General features: G+C 42.1%; 1 protein-coding gene across 2 annotated transcripts in view; it reads left to right on the top strand.

The window, feature by feature from the left end:
* The window catches only part of SACS (sacsin molecular chaperone), a 47219-nt gene that overhangs the window by 11429 nt on the left and 13882 nt on the right, over positions 1–21908 (top strand). Inside the window, exons 5-9 of one of the 2 annotated variants that reach the window (XM_046028346.1) lie at positions 1034–1145; positions 6978–7124; positions 9441–10923; positions 11548–11639; positions 19071–19097. In XM_046028346.1, the coding sequence (XP_045884302.1) occupies positions 1034–1145; positions 6978–7124; positions 9441–10923; positions 11548–11639; positions 19071–19097 (1861 nt within the window). The remainder of the gene's footprint in view (positions 1–1033; positions 1146–6977; positions 7125–9440; positions 10924–11547; positions 11640–19070; positions 19098–21908) is intronic. The other variant, XM_046028347.1, reaches the window with a different exon arrangement.

Below are 21908 nucleotides of genomic sequence, written 5' to 3'. Positions count from 1 at the left end.
CTTACTTTACACAAGTTCTGGAATAAACAGGAGATATCTTGAGTTCAAGTTTGATGATTATGGTGTTGGCTGTAAGAGTTGGCCTCTTAGGGGCGCCTGGGTGGCTCAGTGGGTTAAAGCCTCTGCCTTTCGCTCAGGTCATGATCCCAGGGTCCTGGGATCGAGCCCCGCATCGGGCTCTCTGCTTGGCAGGGAGCCTGCTTCCTCCTCTCTGTCTCTGCCTGCCTCTCTGCCTACTTGTGATTTCTATCTGTCAAATAAATAAATAAAATCTTTAAAAAAAAAAAAAAAAAAAAAAGAGTTGGCCTCTTATTTCAGAGTCTGGCACTCCTTTCAAATGGACCAGAGCCCAGCCTGTTTTTGATAGGCATGCCAAAGTGATTGGGGTTGTTGAGACTAAGGATTTTTTTTCTGGCTACCGATGGTATAAATCTTTCCTTTCTACATTGCAGAGGTGTGACCACCCATCCACCAAACAAATCACACTACTGCCTTCTTTGTGAGAAAGGAATGAGTCAGTCCTGACTGTGAAGAAGCTTTCAGCTTCAGTGCAGGGGAAAGACAGGTTCATAACCAACTTCTCAAGCATGCAGAATATTAATAGGTACATACATACATTATTCCTAAGAAAGCGTAAGTTTGGTAAAGAGGTGAAAAATGTCTGTATTTGGTAACTACTTTGAGAGGAAGTTACCTGTGCCAGAAACAGAACAATCCTTGCAGCTTTCAGAAATGGAGTAATTTCTTTTGAATGAAGGCTTTGGGTAGTTTGTAAATAAGAGTTTTAAATACTCTCAGGATTTGTATTGGGGATGAGGGTATATGATTGGAGAAGGATTCACAAGCTCTCAACCATATTCTCAGTGCTCATGACGATTAATTGCAGTCATCCCCACCGGATTTAAAGGTGATGAAGTCAATAATGGGTTTCTGTTTCTTAAATGTAATTACTTTTTAAATGTTACAGGTAAATTCAAAGATGGTCAGATTACTGTATTATTAAATATTATTTTTTGGTATATTTCTTGATTAGGAATTAATTCAGAATGCAGAAGATGCGGGGGCCACAGAAGTTAAATTTTTGTATGATGAAACTCAGTATGGAACGGAAACTCTTTGGTCAAAAGAAATGGCACAATATCAGGGTAAGAATCAATAATTAGTTCGAAACAGGTTTGTTTTATGTGTTAACAGGTAATTTTAGTAATTCGCAATACTCCGATGAACACTCTGCCACAGGTCCTGCACTTCTTGGCATACTCAGTCCCACTTTCCCAGATGTTTTTCTCTGCTTTTGATGGGCAGGAGTCTGCCAAGTCAGTATTTTTAGAGAACAAAGAGTAAAAATCTGAAATTCAAAGTAACAATGTAAATACATAAGTGTCTTATTCTATTCAGTAAACTTGTGAGTTATATTATTAGCAAGACAGAATGGACACCCTTTCCACATATGTAACAGTTCTCTGGATTTAGAAAGAAGTATTGTTTTCTACTTTTAGGTGTTTTGATGTGGTTTGGGAAGAAGGGTTAAAGGAGACAAGGGAATAAGGACAATGAACGGAAAGTAAGAGAACCATAACCAGTCAACTCCTGATACCTCTGTCCTACTTTTTTTTTTTTTTTTAAGATTTTATTTATTTATTTGACAGACAGAGATCACAAGTAGGCAGAGAAGCAGGCAGAGAGAGAGGAGGAAGCAGGCTCCCTGCTGAGCAGAGAGCCAGATGTGGGGCTCGATCCCAGGCTCCTGAGATCATGACCTGGGCCAAAGGCAGAGGCCTAACCCACTGAGCCACCCAGGCGCCCCTCTGTCCTACTTTTTGATGTGCTGTGTACTAAAGAATGTTCATAACTTTTAGTGCACCTTAAAAGTCAGAAGGATGATATGTATGATATGTATAACTATATATGATTATATATAATAGTATGACTAAAAACGATGGAAGGTATTGAAAATAAGAACGATTGAGTCAAACTTCCCTGAACGGACTTTTAAAGAGGTGTAAGTCATATATTTTTGAAAATACGTTTTATAGTTTAGGAGATTAATCAACATTAATTGTTAAATTCTTTAAACAGTATATATTAAACATTTATTAGAGCTGATATATTCGTTTTTTGGTCAGATTTGTGATAGGCAAGTTGTACTTGTTTGTCTGAAGACAGTGAGATGTAATGCACCAGGAGGCTGCCGTTCTGGCCCTGACCTGTCCTGCCTTGGTGATGGGGCTGACTGTTTCTAATCCAGTTTTATGAGAGGAGTACCAGGTTCTCAGACTCCCTGATTTATCGTAACTGTTGTTGAAAGATAGCAGGTGTGGAGAGGAGGCCCTTGTTCAGGTCCTGGTCCTGCATGGGCCCACCACAAATCGTGTCTCCACTGGGCACCCGTTTGCCCAATGACCACTCCAGTCCTCATATTTACTTACCATAATGAAGCAGATGGCCAGGCCCTGCTTAATTTCAGTCCACTTGCCTATAAATGGTAATAAGGATAAAATCTGCCTCTAAGTTATTTTTTTCTTTAAGGTTTTATTTATTTATTTATTTGAGAGAGAGCATGAGCAAGCACAGAGGGAGAGGGAGAAGCAGACTGCCCACTGAGCAGGGAGCCCAACATGGGGCTCCATTCTAGGACCCTGAGATCTTGACCTGAGCAGAAGGCAGATGCTTAACGAAGTAAGCCTCCCATGCATCCCTGCCTCTAAGTTATTTTGTGGATTAAGTGGGTTCATCTGTGTGAAAATTTTATGTCTGGTGTCACACTGATATTATTATGTGTGTACCGTAGAGCCATGAAGGTGACAGTGTGAGGAGATAGTAGAAGTGTTTTGCTTCAAACTCCTGCCTAAGGTCTAGGATTTTTTGCTTCTAGCTTTGAGTTCGCCTTGTTTAAAAAAAGTATTTGAAACAAGATTATTTGACCGAATTAATATTCCAGTTGACCCTGGAATAATGAGCCCCGTGCAGTCAAAAATCTGTGTATAACTTCTGACTCCCCCAAAACTTAACTCCTAACAGCTTACTATTGACCAGAAGCATCTTATCCATAACATAGTCAACTAACACATATTTTGTATGCTATATGTATTATATACTGTACGATTCCAAAATGGTAAACTAGAGGGAAAAAAATGTTAAGAAAATCACAAGAGAAAGAAAATACATTTACAGCGGTTATCAAAGAAAATCATGTGTAATCCATGCAGTTCAAACCTGTTTTGCTCGAAGGTTGGCTGTATACTTAGAGATAGACTCTTGATTATCAGATGAGCTGATTTAAAATAAACTTGGACACATAAAAATAGGGAGAAATAATCTTTGATACCTTTATTTAATATTTGTTAAGGACCCTGCATGCTCTTGCATATTTGAGAACGTCTTTCTCTTATGTTCAGATGTTGATGTTGTCTTAGCTGGTATCATCTTCTTGGATCTTAGTTTTGTTTTCCTTTATCGATTGTTAATTTTGCAAATGAGAACTTTTCAGTCCACCTTGTTTTTGTTCTTTTTTTATATAATCAGATGACAGAAGTCTCAATCTGTCAAATCAGGAGAAATGAGGAGCTCTCACCCATTTTCATCCCAGTAAGGATTTCAAGAATGTGGTTAACTAAGAGAAACAGTGCAGGAAGTGTGGAGAAGTCTTGGACTCCCAGCACTTCCTGTTGGTCCATTCATGCTGTGCTGGACACACCGGGGCCTACAGTGAGCAGAAGTGGCCTCTGAGTGACGCACGCAGGCCATTGCCTACATGAAAGGAGCTATTTCAGTGATAAAACATATTCACATTTTTCTCTGATAATTAAATAGCTTGTGACTCATTCCCCTAAATCTGTAAATTCCAGGTTTAGTTACAATAAGCAAGTTCTGAAAGCATCTACTGGACTCCTGCTAGCAGATAGTGTTAGTGTGTTCGCCCAGAGATCTGTCCTCAGCATGTTTAAACATTTTTACAACATGTTTACAACATGTTTACAAGGAGATTTGGCTGGGTTCTCTCTCCCTGTAACCTTCCCAAAGGAGAAAGTTGATTGCAGGCCTGCTGCTCACCTTTCCTTCCCAGGTAACTGTCTTCTGTACGAGAACATTCTCCAAAGAAGTTTATTCTTTTGTTATTTTACTCTCAGAACAAAGAGGCACCTTTTCAATCAGGGTGGATTGGGGTATTTTAAAATTGACCGGCAGGGTGGAGGTGGAGATTCAGTGAGATTCAAGATTAAATCTCCAGGATGAGTATTATTTCAGGATGAGGTTAATCAGATAATACAGTGATTAAAATCTGAACTAAGAACTGGATTATCCCTGCTCAATACAGAAGCCGGTGAGGAGCGATGTACCGAGCTGCCGCATGCAGTTGTCTGCTGGTCGTGGTGGGCTCATCTGAGTGCTGCCTGGTTCAGACACAGGCTAGCCCGTGTGTCGGGTACACTGCCGTGTACGCATGTGTCAGGCAGGTGTGCCCTGCAGGCTGGCGTGCATGTGTGTCAAGCACACTCCAGAGACTGGCATGCAGTTCCACGAGCAGGGGTTTATGTCGCCTTTGTCCTTCCTTCTAGGAGCGCACTGATGGGTCTAATGGGAGACAGTAAACGTTGGATAGTGAGGTTGTGAGGAGGAAATTCCTTTTGTGTGAAGCACTGCTTTGTATGAATTCATAAGAACATGCATCTGTTTTGTAACTTGGCAGGTATTTTCTAGAAGGAGCTGGGCCACAGGGGATTCCGGGTTGACAGTGGCAAGGAAGGGAGCCGGCAGCTGTGCTTTGCTCCTGGCAGGGTTATGTGGTGTGCTCCCTACTGGACTTCTAATTCCCTTCCGTAGACCTTCTACTTGTGCAAGTTCTTTCTGGATTCTGGCAGAGGCTCACTCAGTCCCGGCGTTCAGTGTTGTGACGTTTTGTGGTCCTGGTTTCTGTGCCTTCACAGGTATTTTTAATGGATATTTGGAGTAGGCAGAACCAGACACCGTTCACGAGATGCCGTTTCAGACCAGCTAGAGTTAGCTGTTAGCGATTAAGATACATATTTTATTAAGATTCCTATATTAGTATTTTGCTGGTCATAAATACTTGACGTGTCATACACCACTAGTGATTACAGCAGTCTGTGTATCTGATTGTTTCTGGGTTTACTCTGTTGAAGGCATGTGCTGGTCCCTCATTTGTATTGTTCATTTGAGCCTCCACACTCCTTTGCAAGGCGATACTGTTCTCATCCTTACTTGACAGACAAGCAGACGAGGACACTGAGCCTTAAAGGCTTTCGTTTGCCCAAAGTGATGAGTTGGTAATGGTAGAGCTGGGTCTGAAATCCAGAGTCCACTTCAGCCCCCTGTGCTTTTCCTTGGAAAGGTCTCAGCAGTCTTGGCTACTTTCTTATCCATTCTTAGACTATTACAGCAGCAGGCCATTTTTGTAAAACAAGCAATGGCCAGCATCCCCATATCTTGAATTTATAGGCTCGTGAAGGGAGGCTTCTGGGGGTGCTGGAAGGTTCTCTGGTGTTCATTTGGATGGAGGTTCCACGGGTTTGTTCACTTTGTAAGACTTTCTCAAGCTATGCACTTAAGATATCTTCACCTTCTCAAGCTATGCACTTAAGATATCTTCGCACTTTGTTAATTATTTTTAAGTATGATGAATTAGCTACAGTTGAACATATTCAAAAAAGTTTGAATTCTTTGAGATTCTGAGGTTTAAAAAAGCAGTGTTCCAAAAATGCTTTGAATGATAAATTCACATTGTAAATTCAAACATTTTGAATTATAAAGCTAACCTTTTAAAAGAACTACTTTGGGGGCACCTACGTGGCTCAGTGGGTTAAAGCCTCTGCCTTTATTTAGCTCAGGTCACGATCCTAGAGTCCTGGGATCGAGCCCCGCATTGGGCTCTCTGCTCAGCAGGGAGCCTGCTCCCCACCTACTTGTGATCTCTGTCTGTCAAATAAATAAATAAATAAAATCTTAAAAAAAAAAAAGTAAAAGAACGACTTTGAAGACAGGGTAGTGTTATTCTGAATTGCTGATTTTAAAATTTGTCACATTAATGATTGTTTTAGTTATACAGATAATCCCTCATATAGAAAATTCCAGATGCTGACAAAAACAGAAACAAACAAGGTCATTATTCACATGACTAAAGGATTATTTTTCTTCTTATGAAATAAGGTATTAACAAGGTTTTTTTTTTTTTAAAGATTTTATTTATTTGATAGAGACAGAGAGAGAGGGAACACAAGCAGGGAGAATGGGAGAGGGAGAAGCAGGCTTCCCGCCGAGCAGGGAGCGCGATTCGACTTGATCCCAGACCCCTGGGATCATGACCTGAGCCGAAGGCAGACACCTAACTACTGAGCCACCCAGGTGCCCCTTAACAAGGTTTTTTTTTAAGATAACAAGTCTCCTTAGTACCTTTATAGGTTATCCCATTTATAAAATGATTTAAATCTACCATTTAGGAGCAAATTTTATAAAGTAATAGTATGCTCTGATTAACTTCCTTGTTTGCTCTGTGGTTTGGATGTGTTAATTATCATAACATTCTTAATTTTCCCTTTTTGGAGTTTTGGCCAGCAATAATATTTTTCCCTGCTAGTTATTTTTACCATTTTGCTTTTATTGTGAAAATCAGAATTATTGTGCAGAATTCAGTCATTCCATTCACCACTTTTTTTTTTTTTTTTTTTTTTTAGGATTTTATTTATTTATTTGACAGAGATCCCAAGTAGGCAGAGAGAGAGGGGGAAGCAGACTCCCTGTTGAGCAGAGAGCCCAATGCGGGGCTCGATCCCAGGACCCTGAGATCATGACCTGAGCTGAAGGCAGAGGCTTAACCCACTGAGCCACCCAGGCGCCCCATCCATTCACTTCTTTCCATCTGCCCATGGAATAAGCAGTTTTATGTAGAGGAAGCTGTTGGCAGAGGCCTGAACGCCACGCCTTCTTTCTGAATACTGTTTGTGTGTTTTACCACCCAGGGCCAGCTCTGTATGTGTACAACAATGCAGTTTTCACACCAGAGGACTGGCACGGCATTCAGGAAATAGCCAGGAGCAGGAAAAAGGACGACCCCCTGAAGGTTGGAAGATTCGGAATTGGGTTTAATTCTGTCTATCATATAACAGGTATAGTATTTGGTTTTGGGGTCACGGTCATGTAATTTATTTTAACCTATATTTTGTAATTTGTTTAGTTAACTTTGGAGCTAATACTTTTAAAAGGCATCTTTTTCAAATTCTCTGATGGCAGCAAGAAGTATGCCAGTGACCTATCCATGTTTTCTAAAGTTACCATAGTCGGTACACCACAGCCTCATCATGTGATGCTGAAAATTAATGTCGTGATCTGGTGGGTTCAGTGTAATATTATATATTTTGTCATTTTACGTGAGGTTTGAACTGTAGTTCTTAAAATACCTGCATAAATTGTTACTACTCTAAAAGATTTTACAGAGTATCTTTGAGTCAGACAAAAGGATTTTCACAGATTTTCTTGTACCTGTTTTTAAATCTTAGGAGATTGAAGAGGAAAGTATAATACTCAGTAGAATTGAATAACAAACAAAGTGAAGATCTTTGATTCTGGTTTCTTCACATTTTCCTGATAAAAATTTTGCTCTTCTTAAACCTTTGAGTATTTTAAAGATTACTTTGAAATCACGTTTTGAATCTAGAAAGAATATGAGGATTCTGGTTCGTGGTTAAAATAGGAAGTACTTTAAACTCTTGGTGTAGACATCTCTAAGAGTAGATGGCTATCTTCCAGGGTCAAAGCTCTCAGGATTTATTGCAGTTTGTGCTAAAAAGTTTTTTTTTTAATGGAATTGGCACTTGTTGTGGTTTAGTTTCATACTCTGTTTGCATTTTGAACTTGCAGGAGGACAGACTGAGCCAGCTAGCAGAGCTGTAGCTAAAGCTAGGGCAACCATATAACTTACTGTTCACACTGGAACACTCTTCAGAGGAGAAGAGGGTGGTATTGTTCTCAAACCTCTAGCCTGAATTGGGACTGCCCTTGGCATGTGGGGTGTTGGGTCGCTGTAGCCCAGTTTTGTAAGCTTCTATTTTTGATTGCATTTGTATTATTATAATATATTGTGGAACATAAATCATATATTAAATCACAACTTGCAGTGTTATGTAATACATGTTATGTAACATAACAATTATATATAATTGTTATGTAACAGTTATACATGAATGTTCAACCATTGATGGTTACCCCTCAGGTCCGTGACATGTGGAAGTTTTAAAACCACGCATAAGCGCGGAGACGGTTGTACAGGAATGAATTGTTTAGTTGGGGAGTCTAGCTGACTGCCAGCATCCGCATCGCACTGTGGGTTTGTTCACGGTTTGCGAGTGAGCATGCTTCTGTGGGACAGTATTAACTGGAGTGCCGTGCTCTAATCTGAGGATTTGCAAAGGTCGTGCGTTATGCTTTACAACTATCCGGACTCTCTGACATAATTTTAGTAACTGGAGTGCAGACGTGTTGTAAAGGGAGTACAGACAGGAGTGTCCTCCCACCGCATTGTTGATGGATTTAGGAGCTGGGTTGGTGGACGTCTCCTTTCCTACTTAAAATACCTGGAAGTCTAGCAGGCTGTGGTTGCGACCGCGCAGGCTGCCGTGGATGACTGTAAATAGGAGGGTGCACCTCGCGCGAAGGTTAGGTGCGAAAGTCAGCAGGTGGGGCAGACCGTGTGAAAATTACTCTCAGGAAGTCCGTAGAAAGGCACTGCGGTGAAGAATTTTCTCGAAGTACAGAGCATCTGAGGTACCTAGTTTTTCTGCCTCTGTCGAAATAGTGTTGTCTGTGGTTGAGAAACAGGTGAAACAGTTGCTGTTGGTTTCAGGAGCCGTGCTGCATAAAAAATGTGTCTCCTGCGGCACTGCACTTGGGTTGCATGTGCTGAGGTGTGCTCAGCATGAGAGGCACGGGGTGAAAGTGAACCGGGCGGCTGCTTATAGACGTACCCCGGGGCCTTTGCTCAGTGGGTAACACGGTGAGGGCGTCACCCGCACTGTCCTTTCCCTCCCCCACTTTCAGAGACTCTGTGGTGGGAATGTGTATTTTGAGTGTAGGGTGTAACTGTTTGTATAATTGTGTTCAGGTGGCTGTGGGGGCTGAGTGTAAATATCCTTCACATTTGTTGATTGTGTAGTAGGTGTTTGAAGATTTATCTGACGTTTCCGCAGTCGTCATCTAAAGTTTCTCTGCCTGGTACGTACTGAGTCAGAAGAGAGATCATTAGATTTCATGTTCAGAGAATTAAATTCCTGAGCTAAATTTAGTTTGTTTTTAGATAAATCTGTGTTAGAGTCACTTCATGGTTTGTGCTTTTCCACTTACAATATTTTGGTAGTAATTGTACACTGTAATTATAATTGTGCATTAAATTTCAGAGTTGATCACGACTGTCGAAATTTTCTTTACAGATGTTCCTTGCATATTTAGTGGTGAACAGATTGGGATGCTAGACCCTCATCAAACGCTTTTTGGTCCACATGAATCCGGCCAGTGTTGGAATCTCAAAGATGACAGCAAAGAAATTAGTGAACTTTCGGACCAGTTTGCACCATTTATTGGCATTTTTGGAAGCACCAAGGAAACGTTTGTAAATGCCAATTTTCCAGGAACGTTTTTCCGTTTCCCTCTTCGCCTACAACCTTCCCAGCTTAGTAGTAACCTCTACAATAAGCAGAAGGTCCTTGAGTTGTTTGACTCGTTCAGGGCGGATGCAGACACAGTGCTGCTCTTCCTGAAAAGTGTGCAGGATGTTTCCTTACACGTCCGAGAGGCCGATGGAACCGAGAGACTGGTGTTTAGGGTAACTGCTAGTGAGAATAAGGCCCTGAAGCACGAGCGGCCCAATTCTGTAAAGATTCTGGAAACTGCTATAAGTAACTATTGTAAAAAGATTCCAAGCAATAGCATAACCTGTGTAACATATCATATAAATATAGTTTTAGAAGATGAGAGTACTAAGGACGCACAAAAAACCTCCTGGCTGGTGTGTAACAGTGTGGGTGGGCGAGGGATTAGTGGTAAACTTGATTCTTTAGCTGATGAATTGAAATTTGTCCCGATCATTGGAATAGCCATGTCTTTATCAAGAGATGATGAAGAAAAAGGAGCAGCAGCCGATTTCTCAGGAAAAGCCTTCTGCTTTCTTCCTTTGCCGCCGGGCGAGGAAAGCAAAACGGGCCTCCCGGTTCACATCAGCGGGTTTTTTGGCCTGACTGACAATCGCAGAAGCATCAAGTGGCGAGAGCTGGACCAGTGGAGAGACCCGGCAGCCTTGTGGAATGAATTTCTGGTTGTGAACGTTGTCCCTAAAGCCTACGCGACTCTGATCTTAGATTCCATAAAACGTCTGGAGGCAGAAAGGAACTCTGATTTTCCCTTGTCAGTTGACATCATCTATAAGCTTTGGCCCGATGCGAACAAAGTCAAGGTGCACTGGCAGCCGGTGTTGGAGCCTCTGTTTAACGAGCTGTTCCAGAACGCGGTCATGTATTCCATTAGCAACCACTGGGTCAAGTTGGAGGAGGCCTACTTCTCAGAACTGGATGAAAGTTTGGAATACACGAAAACCGTGCTCAGCTACCTCCAGAGCTCAGGGAAGCAGATTGTCAAGGTACCCGCCAATCTTGCTGCTGCCGTTGAGCTCGCTGCCTCCAGCGCCAAGCCCGTGAGGAAAGTGACGCCCGCGTGGGTGCGGCAGGTGCTGAGGAAGTCTGCGCAACCGGGTGATGCCCAAGACAAGCTTCACCTTCTGGAATTCGTGCTTTCTGACCAAGCCTACAGTGAACTGCTGGGGTTGGAGCTGCTACCTTTACAAAACGGAAATTTTGTGCCCTTCTCCTCATCTGTATCAGATCAAGATGTTATTTATATTACCTCAGAAGACTATCCAAGGTAGAGCTCATACTTCTGCCGCGCTGTTCCCTCCCCCCACCCCCCACGGACATCTAGAGTCCTTTACTGTGAAATCCATCAGTCGCCATCAGGGTAGAGCTCTAGTCAGGAAGATTTTCACAGAAATACTTTGTTAAACTATGAAAAAGTGTATTTTTACATTCTAAAGTGAGAAAGCATTCAGATGTTGGTCAGCCTGAAAGTTATCGAGCAGTCGTTTCTCTTGGATATCTCCTAACAGGACACTGAAAACAGGGTTCTAAAGCACTAATAATGAAGTAAGATTGAGTTGATAATGAATTATTTTGACGAAATTGAATTTAATGAGAACAGTGCATTAAGGAACTCTATAAAGGAGGATGTGTATGACATCTCAGAAAATAAAGTTAATTTCATTCTAAGATGTTTAGACTATTCTGGACTTGGCTATGGCGCATGACGCCACCGTGTTTTAAAGGAATGCCTAGATAGTATTCGATCAAAAAGTATTGCAGTGTGATTTGGTACGTGCATTATCATTTATAGAAAGTAGTACATTTAACTGATTTGAAATTACGTAATTGAATTTCTTTTATCTTAGAATTGTTAGAAGGTTACAGTTGCTGTGTTTCTTTCACTTTTTAGGTCCCTTTTCCCAGGTCTTGAAGGAAGGTTCATTTTGGATAACTTGAAGCCTCACCTTATAGCTGCTTTAAAGGAAGCTGCCCAAACCCGAGGTATTATAGTTGCTTAGGTTTTTTTTTTTTTTAAATAAACCTATTGCTAAAAGTATAAATAGCTTTTATAAGTTTTCTGTGAAGTTGAACCAGTAGGAAATTGCCGAAAGTTACCGTTCTGAACCTGTAAGTCAACAATTTCAGATGGTTCAACCTAATGTAATTGTTATATTTTAAGGCATTTCAGTGCTAGATTTGGACATATAAAAGAATCCAAGGGTGGTATTGCATTGCAAAACCTCTGCTGTCACCATAAATTACCATTCGTGGTGATTTCTTACGCAGCTTTTTTTTTTTTAAATATTTTATTTATTTGTCAGGGGAAGAATGAGAGAGCACAAGTAAGGGGAGTAGCAAGCAGAGGGAGACGCAGGCTCCCCACTGAGCAAGGAGCCCAGTATGGGACTTGATCCCAGGTTGCTGGGATCATGATCTGAGCTGAAGGCAGACGCTTAACTGACTGAGCCACCCAGGTGTCCCTTACACAGCTTTCCCATTTCCTTTCTCATGTGGACCCTCAGTCTCGTATCTCGTAGCCCGTGTAGTAGTGAGCACAGCTGTTACTGGTTGGATCGCACAGAGGAAGGAGGGAAAGAGGTTTGGTTCAAAGGTCAGAAGGTCATATGTGCCTGGAGCTCAGGGCTTGCACCTGCCAGCCTTATTGTGTTGCCCACACCACCCAGTCCTCCAGAGTTTTTTGTGGCTGTTCTGGCTCAGCTCCAGGGACTGCAGACTGATGGCAGTGTCAGGAAAGGGAACTCTTGAGGTCTTGGCAAAGGATGGGCGTCCTTTATTGAGAATTTTTTGTAGGAAAAGACAGAGTGGTCTAGGGGGAAAGACCAGCATGGGTCTCAGTTTAATAGAATCTTTCAACTTTTGTGAGCATCCTTTCTCTTATAAAACCGTTGTCTGTCTGAACTCTTTCTAAGAAAGTTAGATATTGGCCTGAAAAATTCTGGATTTGTCCCATCAGTTAAGGTTATAAAGCGTATTTTTTGTAGTGTGTCTTTTATAGCATGTGCTGTTCTCTTTTGAAGGATAATGAGTAAAGGAAAAGCTGCCAGTCATTAAACATCTTTATTCATTTAAATAGAAGTGAAAGGAGTTGGAATGGGGGAGGCGAACTAAGGATGGGCCCAGGTGAGACTGAGGAAGATGAGAGTGCAGTGCCGCGACCACAGGGATCTGGACCTGGGAGCTGGGAAGTGGATGTTGATCTTTCCACTCCCTACATGATTCTCCTAGCTGGGAATGGTCATCTGCAAAGTAGCCTTTCTGGGAGTCTAAACTTGGATTCTTATAACTCTGCTGTTCTGTGCTCTAAAGTTTTAGAAATCCCTATTTTTCCAAAATCTGAATTACAGTCTTGTATAAAAACTTCACATTGAAATATAATGCACACACAGACAAGTACACATACCATAAATGTAGGCTCAGTGAAGTTTTACAAACCGAACAAACCTAGGTCCAAACCCAGAAGGTTGCCCACACCCAGACACTGCCTCAGGCCTTCTGTGGTCTCCTCCGCTCACACGGTGATCCTGGCATTTAGTAGCACAGATGAGCTCAGCTAGTTACCGTGGTGTGTGTCTGTGTCCTTGACTACTCTTATCCATCCAGGTTGTCTGACTGGATCCTGCTTTCTCCTTGTGTGATGTATTACTTTCTTTTGAAGAGAGTGTTCTTGTTAATGGCTGGTAGTTTCTCAGGTGGATATGGATTTGGAAATCAGCCCGGTTAGTCAAGTTATTCGGAACCAAATCAGGAGCAAAGGGTCCAAGTCCAGCAGAATAATACCACTTTTACTCAGAACTTTTCAGATACCCTGTGGCACAGGGCATGGCCGCAACTTGTTTGGCCTTAGGTAGAAGGGGTACCCGTTGTTACATTTTTAGGAATGAGTTGAATTTGTGCATTTACTTAGATAACTTGACATTTTTATAAAGTTGAGTCTTCCCACTTTGTGTGTCTTTTCATTTTCTCATCTACTGTGGATTCTGATTTGTTATTTTGAGATTATACCATAAGCACTGTTTCGTCTCTGGTTCTTGGTTAATTTTTCTGGACTGTAAGCTAGATGGGTTGGGTTGACTGTTTCTGTCACCCATAATGTGTAGTTCGGTTCTCCCAGAAATTGTCTTCAAGGTCACTTTCCTTTATGTCAGTTTAAGTTTAGGCTACCATTCTCATGATTATTTAGTGATCCTGACCTCTGGCCTTTTCAGTATTTTATCTGGCCATATGAGAGATGGGTTACTGCCTCCTGGGCATCTTCCCTATTATTTTTGTACTATTAGTTCCAGGCAAAATTAGTTTTTGATAGTTTGTTGCCTCAAACAGTTTTAAGGTTTTGGGAGCATTATGATGTGGAGGCTGATGAGGACCCAGTAAGAGACACCCTTGCTTTGGTTTTCTGAGACACGAGTTGGCGAAGAGATGCCCAGAGAGAAGTCCAGTAGATCAACATGACGCATTGCCCTGATGTCCTGATAATTCTGGTGCTGGAGATCATGGCTGGTGGCAGGCGGCTTGCTTCTGCTGTTGATCCAGAATCACTCAGATGAGCTCACTAGTGTAGACATAGGCAGTGTGGGAGCACCCAGCTGCCCTGCGCCGGCTGCCCCTGCCCAGCTTCTTGATATTGTGCAGGTTCTTCTCTGAAGTGACCAGTCAAATATGTTATTCCATGTTTTGGTGGCCTTGGCCAGACGGAGGGCATTAGTGAATGTGGGAGAAGAGAGGCCCCTGTGTGTCGTTTACCCCTAGGTGTATTACCCTGGGGACTCCCTTCTATGGTAGGGAACATCACACATACACAACATGATGTTTTATTTATTATTTTATCTTTCTTTTGCTCTAAATGACGACCATGTGGCTGTTTTGCTGACAGAGCACTGTAGACTTCTGTTTGCTGATCATCAGTAACAACCGATTGCCCGGTTTTCAAAGTTCTGCTGCCTAGAATTAAAATGTGTTTTTTTTCTCTGCAGTGGGTACTTCTCTAATTTCATTCCTAGGATAAAATCTGTCTTATTATTTCATAGTTTTACTTGTATTGCATTTAGAATCCTGAGCTAAATACTAAGTAATTGCTTGTATTTTCATTGTTTGCCTCTACTGCCCCTTTACTGTTAGCTTAAACATTGCTTCAGTTTTCCCCCTTTTCGGAAAAACAGAACAAACTTGACTTTGATTCCTCTTGCATTCGTTGCTGGTCCGGCTTTTAGACAGCGTAGGATATGCGTATGGTCTGCCTCCTCGTCACCTGTTATCATTGCAAACAAATCTTTGTTTCTGCTAGATATCCAATAAAATTGCCTGGCCGAGGTCACCAGTTAATGCCTTTTTTACTGTTAAGCCCAGTGGCCTTTTTTGTTGTTTTATCTGATCTCCCTGAAGTTTAGACGCTGTTGCTCATGCCCTTTCGGAACGCCTTGGTTTTTATGGCACTGTTCTCTTTTGGTGTCCTCATGCTTCTTTGCCTGCTTCCCAGAATTATTTGTGAATTCCTGTTCCTGAGTTTATCCCTGAGTGAGCTCTCACTCACCTCTTCCATTTTGCTTTCACTTTCTTTGAGCATCCCTACCCAGCCCGGGCACCTGCCGCCATCCCTGTGGAAGAACCGCCCCATCATCTTTTGCCACCCCGGTCTCAAGATGGGCAGTGTGCTGTAATGGTTATCGTCTGGGACTTTGTAGTCACACATATCTTGGCTCACACCCAACTCCTTCATTGTGTGACTCTGGACAAATTAGCCAACCTCTCTGAGCCTGTGTTTCCCAGTCAGTAACAAGGTAATACAGGAACATCCTTCCATGACAGTCTGTCTGAGGCCCTCAAGTTTTGGTGATACCCAGTGCAAGATGACTTTATTAGAAGGTTAGAGAAATGAGAGAAAGTGTTGAGTCAAGGATGGCAGGCAGTCACAGCCTCCCGAGTTTTATCCAGTTTTGCAGTATTGCAGGGGGGCAGGTTATCGAAAAGCGATGTTGTAGTGTTACAGTGGTCATTACTGTGGTGATCACATGATGCATACATAATATGTCCAGTTCGGCGCGGTACCGGGCACATGAGGTCACTGACGAAATGGCCGCTATTGTCATTTTGCATGTGGGAGTTCTGTAAGTGTCTCAAAATCAACATTTTCGTGACTTGAGTCCTCATTCTCTCCCTCAATCTGTTCCCCCTGCTTCCCGGCTCTCTGCGTTAGGCTCTCGCTTTCCGGGCTGCCTCCGTCACAGTGTAGGCCTCACCGATTCGCTCGCTCCAGTGCTCGCTCTTCACCCGATCACATCCCTCCCCTGCTCGGCATTCTCAGTGGACACTGATTTCTCTCAGGTTAAACCTGGTGGTGTTCCTGTGGGTGACACGGCTTTCTGTGACTGGGAACGCACCATCTCTTTGGCTTCGGTTCATTCCGTGTCCCCCTGCTGTTCTCGCCATGCCGAGCACTTGCAGATTGATGGACGTCCTGCTCCGTCCATCCCCCCAGAGCAGACGCGCTTGTCACCACCGTGCAGCACAGCGGCTCTTCGGCATTCGGTAGTGGGCGCTTGGCACTTGCTCTTGCCTGAATGGAAGTTTCCTCATGTCTGTATTTTTGTATGCGCTGTTCCTTTGCTTAAAACCCTCTCTCCACCCTCCGCTTTGCCGCTCGGACTGGTATTCGTCCTTTACGCTTCAGCCCACACATGTCCTCCAAGAGGAGGCTTCCCTGCGCCCACCCCTGCCCTGCACCTCTGAGGTGGCTGCCTCTGCTTTGCTCAGGGAGCTCAGCCCACAGCCCACTCAGTCCTCTCGGCCTTATCATGGTCATAATTTGACTCTGCGAGACTATAAAGTCCTTGAGCGCAGGGACCATCACTTACTTTGTTTTTGTATTTCCAGACGTGTATTGACACGTCTGGCTGCACGTGTTCCTGCTTCCACGTGCTGGGCTGGCGATGGTGTTGGGGGACAGGGGCACAAAGATGGAAAGGCAAATAAATCCCTGGGATTGTGCTCGTGATTTACTGTTAACTGGTCGGATGAATATCTTCTGTCCTCTTACCTGCTCTCCATAATCGTGAGATAATCAGGTCTTCATTTGAGTTATTTGAGGGTTAAGTTACTTGAGTAAATGCTTGACTGTCAGAGTTTGGGGAGTAGTTAGAAGAGAGGGTAGATGGGTTTAGAAGAAACAAATAGAAAAAACAGTTAAATCAGAGAAATGGTAGGAGTGCCTGATAGGTTAGCACCACGATCCTATTTATATTTGAAATACTTTTAATATTTCCTTATTACATACGGCCTCATGCCTTGCTCTGTTTCATGACCAAAGACTCCCAGTAAATATTTTTCTGAATTTCCCCTATGTAGCAGGCATTGTGCTAGAGGGAGATAATGTGAAGAATAAAAGCAAAGGAGCTCACGGTCCAGCGGGGACATCAATGTAAACAATAGTGCCCTTCAGTGGGATGCGTCCTGTGTCAAATCCTGAGAACAGAGTCAGTCTGAGGAGGGGGTGGCGGGTCGGGGCACCTCGCAGAGGAGCTGGCACGTGTTCTGTCTCGGACTTTCTGGAGAAAGACTGCAAACATCATGGTGGAGGGGTGGCGTATTCACCTCCACTTGGACACGACTTTGTGGTTATTCACGGTATTCATTGTTGAGATAGTCTCTTGGTGTATGTAGAAGTCTTCAGAAGAAGTGGCAGTTTCAGGTGCCAACCTCAGGTGTATAGATGAGCAAGATTCCAAAGACTGGTGCAGGATTTGTTCCATGAGGATATTCTGGGTTACTACGTTCACAACCACCTGCTGGACAGAGGGCCCTGTCGTAGGACGTCTTCCTCCCACACGCTCATCCTCCTTCGGGCGGCCATTACGTCTCACCTGCAGTACGGGAATAATCGTGAAGGTCTTCCCACATCCGTTCTTGCTTCTCTGGTTAACACAGCAACAGTACTGCTACTTAATCTTTCTAAAATATTTTCCCACTCTTTATCTGAAGATCTTTCAAAGGCTTCCCTTTTTTCCTTGGAACAAAGGCCAAAATCCTTAGTATTTCTTACAGGCCCTTCACTATGTGGCTCCGCTTCTGGGTCTTATAAAGATGCCTGGAATCCAGTACGTGGAAAGGTATATCAGTATTTGCTCTTATTGTGATTCTTATTAATAATCTCTTTTATAGTCTCCCTTGATCTTTCTCATATATGGGAGATGGCCTGTTCTTTTCCTCCCTAAGGTGTAGTGTACATGGTTTCCTTTGTCCCCCATCTCTCTCTCTCATGCTTGTTTGTCTCATGGCCCATGTGTCCTTATGGCACACGGAGTTCTCGTCGCACTTGTGCCCCACACGTGTGCCTGTTTCATCATTTATGGTAATTTATCTAATACCCACCTTCCCCATTAGACTATAAGACACGGTCTGAGGTCATGTATCATGTTTATTTCTCTGTCTCTAGCAGTCACCATTGACGGACAGAATGCCTGTCAAGTAATTGAAAGAATGTTAAGATTAGAAGAGCTTAAATTCCTTTGATAAGAGCTAGGGCTCTGTGTTAGCTGCCAGGTGTAGCCTAATATACCCAAGTATACTAACGTGGCACAGAGCTGTGGAGGTGTACTTGAGCAAAGAAATGGCTTGCTTCAGGCAGAGGAGGGGTTAGATGGCCATAGAGGATTCTTTGATGGTTGAAATTATTGGTGGTTACTATAAGCAAGCCGTGGAAGTATATGAGAAAACCTCCTTTTCTTTGTCATAGAGTCTGAATTATACTTACTTTATGGAGATACTCCAAAAATTGTGTACTTACTTTGTAGAGGTACTCTGATTTATGGAGTGATTTACCCTGTAAATTAGATGTCTTCCCTTTCTTAATTTTTTTTTTTTTAAGAGGCAGGTGGGAACAGCAGTGGGAGGGGAGAGAGAATCTCAAGCAGGCTCCACACTCAGCATGGGGCCCCATGTGGGGCTCAGTCTCAAGACCCTGAGCTCATGACCTGAGCTGAAATCAAGAGTCGGATGTGTAACTGACTGAGCCGCCCAGGCGCCCTTCCCTTTCTTAATTCTTATCTGGAATATCTGAATATCACATGGTAATCATCTGTATAAAAAGCACACTGGGAATTTATCAAATTACATTATTTATGCTGTTGAAATGTAATTTATACATAGAAAGTTCGCATTTCTTTCTTTGTTGCTTTCTTTCTGAGCTAAGATTTCCTACCCATTATGTAGTTTGGATTTAGCTTGCATTGAAATACATTTTTAAATCTTAAATGTATATTCTGCTATATTTGGAATTTTGTTTATGGCTTTTCTTTTACATAATGATGTGTAAGATTCCATAGATGGTGCTATCTTAAGATGTAGAATAATTTCTGTAGCCGACTTGTGAAATTGTGACCGTTCTGGCTTTCTCTAAGATTGGATTTAATTATATTCTAGCACAACAACTTCTCTGGGGATATTCAGGTATGGCCACTGACTAAATGTTGTGTTTATTTGTAGCCTGATGTTTTTGTTCATTTGATTCTTTGAATCTTGTTTTTTCATTTACTGAAGTAGCTAGAGGTTATGTTAACATTCCCCACCCCCCCCGCCCCCCCGGTGCTGATAACTATTTAAAGGAGAGAGGAAACTGTACCAATATAGGTTTATAGGTGGTTGTTGTACATACCACAATAAAACCATGATTTGAAAACATTTCATAAAACATTTGGTCTCAAAGAATTCTGCTGAAATTTGTATTTTAAGCTGTGGTTTTTAATGGGAAAGTGAATGAACGCACCTCTCTTTAATGATATACACAAATATTGAGATTAGAAAGTGTAGAGGGGACCAAGTTCTGGGATCTGTGACCGTGAAGGGAGGAGGCTTTCTGGTACCCACAGTGGTGACTGGCTTACCATGCTGGTTGGGATGGCAGAGCATCCTTCTGCTTGGCACACTGAGGAAAGTAAAGTGGCTAACATAGCTTTCATTTGGAACAGGCTTGATCTTGATTGTTCTTACCATGCCTAGTGTGTCCTTTTACTGACTTTTTAAAAAAAAATTTTTAATAAAAAAATATATATTTTTAAAGATTTTACTTATTTATTTGACAGACAGAGATCACAAGTAGGCAGAGAGGCAGGCAGAGAGAGAAGAGGAAGCAGGCTCCCTGGTAGGCAGAGAGCCCGATGTGGGACTCGATCCCAGGACCCTGGGATCATGACCTGAGCTGAAGGCAGAGGCTTTAACCCGCTGAGCCCCCCAGGGGCCCATTTTAATAAAAATATTTTGACTCAGTTTGTATTATTTTCCCCCAGTTCATGTTTCACGTGGAAAATAAGAGGATGCAATATTTGCTTAATGGACATTGTTTTTATGGTAAATGTTATTTTTTGAAGTCACTCAGTTCTTTGTAGTAAGCTGTGCCCATACTCAATTGAGAAACCAAGTCATTATTATATTGATGATTCCTATTAATATTAAATTTGGTTTCTAGCTTGTAAGTGGCTTGTCATCCATAGCTGTTTTTACTATATATTTCGAAACCCTAATATATCCTATATCTGTAAGGTATAATCAAAGAAGAAAACAAAATGGTGGTAGGAGTAGGTTGCGTAGTTATCCTGTGCCTTAGGGATGCTCCTGGTAATGGCGGTGTCCTCTCCTGTTGTCTGGTGGCACCTTTTCTAGATGAACACTAGGACACCTTGAAGGGGCAGAATGCCAGTGTGGACTTCTTGAAAAGAAATTTGGCCACCAGTGTATTTTTGAACCACTTTGGCAGGCTCCACGTTAGAGTGGACGTTCCCACTGGACCCCCACGGTCCCCCCTCTCTCAGTGCTGCTGCTAGAGCTGCCTGGTGCCAGATGGAGTGCTTGGCAGGCAGACAGCTTTCCTTTCCTTCCTTGGTTCCTTTCTTTTCCCATCTTTCTGTTTCTTGGAAGGTTTGACTCATCTGTAGCTTTTACCATTGAATGGACTTGCCCTCTGTCACATGTGTATTTAAAGAGAGATTTGGCTCCCTCTACACAGTGGGGTGTAGTTAGAACTCATCAGTCATCGAAGTTGCCCCTGTCCCTTTCTGTACAAGAAAAGTAGAAAGAGCTGTTGCTGTGCTCACAGCCTCGGACGCCCAGAGTCAGCAGCTGTGACTCCAAAGGAGTCTGGTCAAGTGTACTGAGCCCCAAGTCAGCAAAAGCGTTCAGGACGGAGATTTTGTAGCTAAGTAAATATTGAAGTAGTCTATAATATCCTATTTTCATCTGTGTCAAAAATCTTCCTCAAAGTTGGTACTGAACATAAACATGTGAATAAATATAAACAAAAAACATAGTGCAGTCTTTAAAGAGTGATTCAGTGTGTTGATGTTTATTATTTTGAACAGTTGATAGTAAAGCAAAAACTACTCTTAAAAGAGGTAGTTCTGAAATAATCATGTCTAATCTTAGCTTAGATAAGACAGTTCTGTCTTCAGGAACACTTTCAGTGCTGTTGAGTTGACCTCTTGACAGCGCTGCTGATTTTCAAGGCTAGGGCAACAAAAACATCGTCATTCATTAAAATGCTATAAAAATGATTTCGCTGATACTGTTGGAGGTGCTTTATCATTTCGTGGCTTTCTGACCCAAGACGTGAGGACTTTTCTGTGTTCACATTTCTTCTTTAGGGCAAAAATCTAAAGGCTTAAATACAAAACTACATAGCAATCAGGACTTCAGATTAAACCCATATAAGTACTTAGAATTGTGTCTTAATTTCATTTTCTCTCTCCTTTACTTTCCCTTATGTCTTTTTTAGTTGAGCATGACTGGTGTGTTAGTTGCATGTTATATGTGGTGTGGGTGTTTTTTTGGTATTTTATTTATACATTAATATTAGCCCTTTTTCCTGAAGGTGGGTATAGTTTTATGAATTGCTGGTTTCACATGAGGACACTAGACAGTGTCATCTACCAAATGCACGTCTTGTGGCAGTTATTAACGTACAGCACAGTGTGGTGTACATTTAATGTTTTGTTTCATAGTGTTCTGAATTTTAATTTCTAACTCTTTTTTGTATCTTTGGTGTTAAATCCTTGCCTTACTTATGATTTGGATATTCTACTAATTCAATTCAGTAAGCATTTTTTTAGAACATTGTTACTAAAACTTAATTATAAAAAATTATATTTTAATGGAATTCATAGGTCAAGGAGACTGTACTAGTCAGACTATTGACAAGATTTTTTGATTTCTTAAATGTTACTACTTGATTTACCCTAAATCACACATGTAGAAACTGAAGACATTCAG

The sequence above is a fragment of the Meles meles genome, chromosome 14 (assembly GCF_922984935.1).
Source record: "Meles meles chromosome 14, mMelMel3.1 paternal haplotype, whole genome shotgun sequence".
Taxonomy (NCBI): domain Eukaryota; kingdom Metazoa; phylum Chordata; class Mammalia; order Carnivora; family Mustelidae; genus Meles; species Meles meles.
Note: the sequence above shows the minus strand (reverse complement) of the source record. Positions and strands in the feature narration are given on the sequence as shown.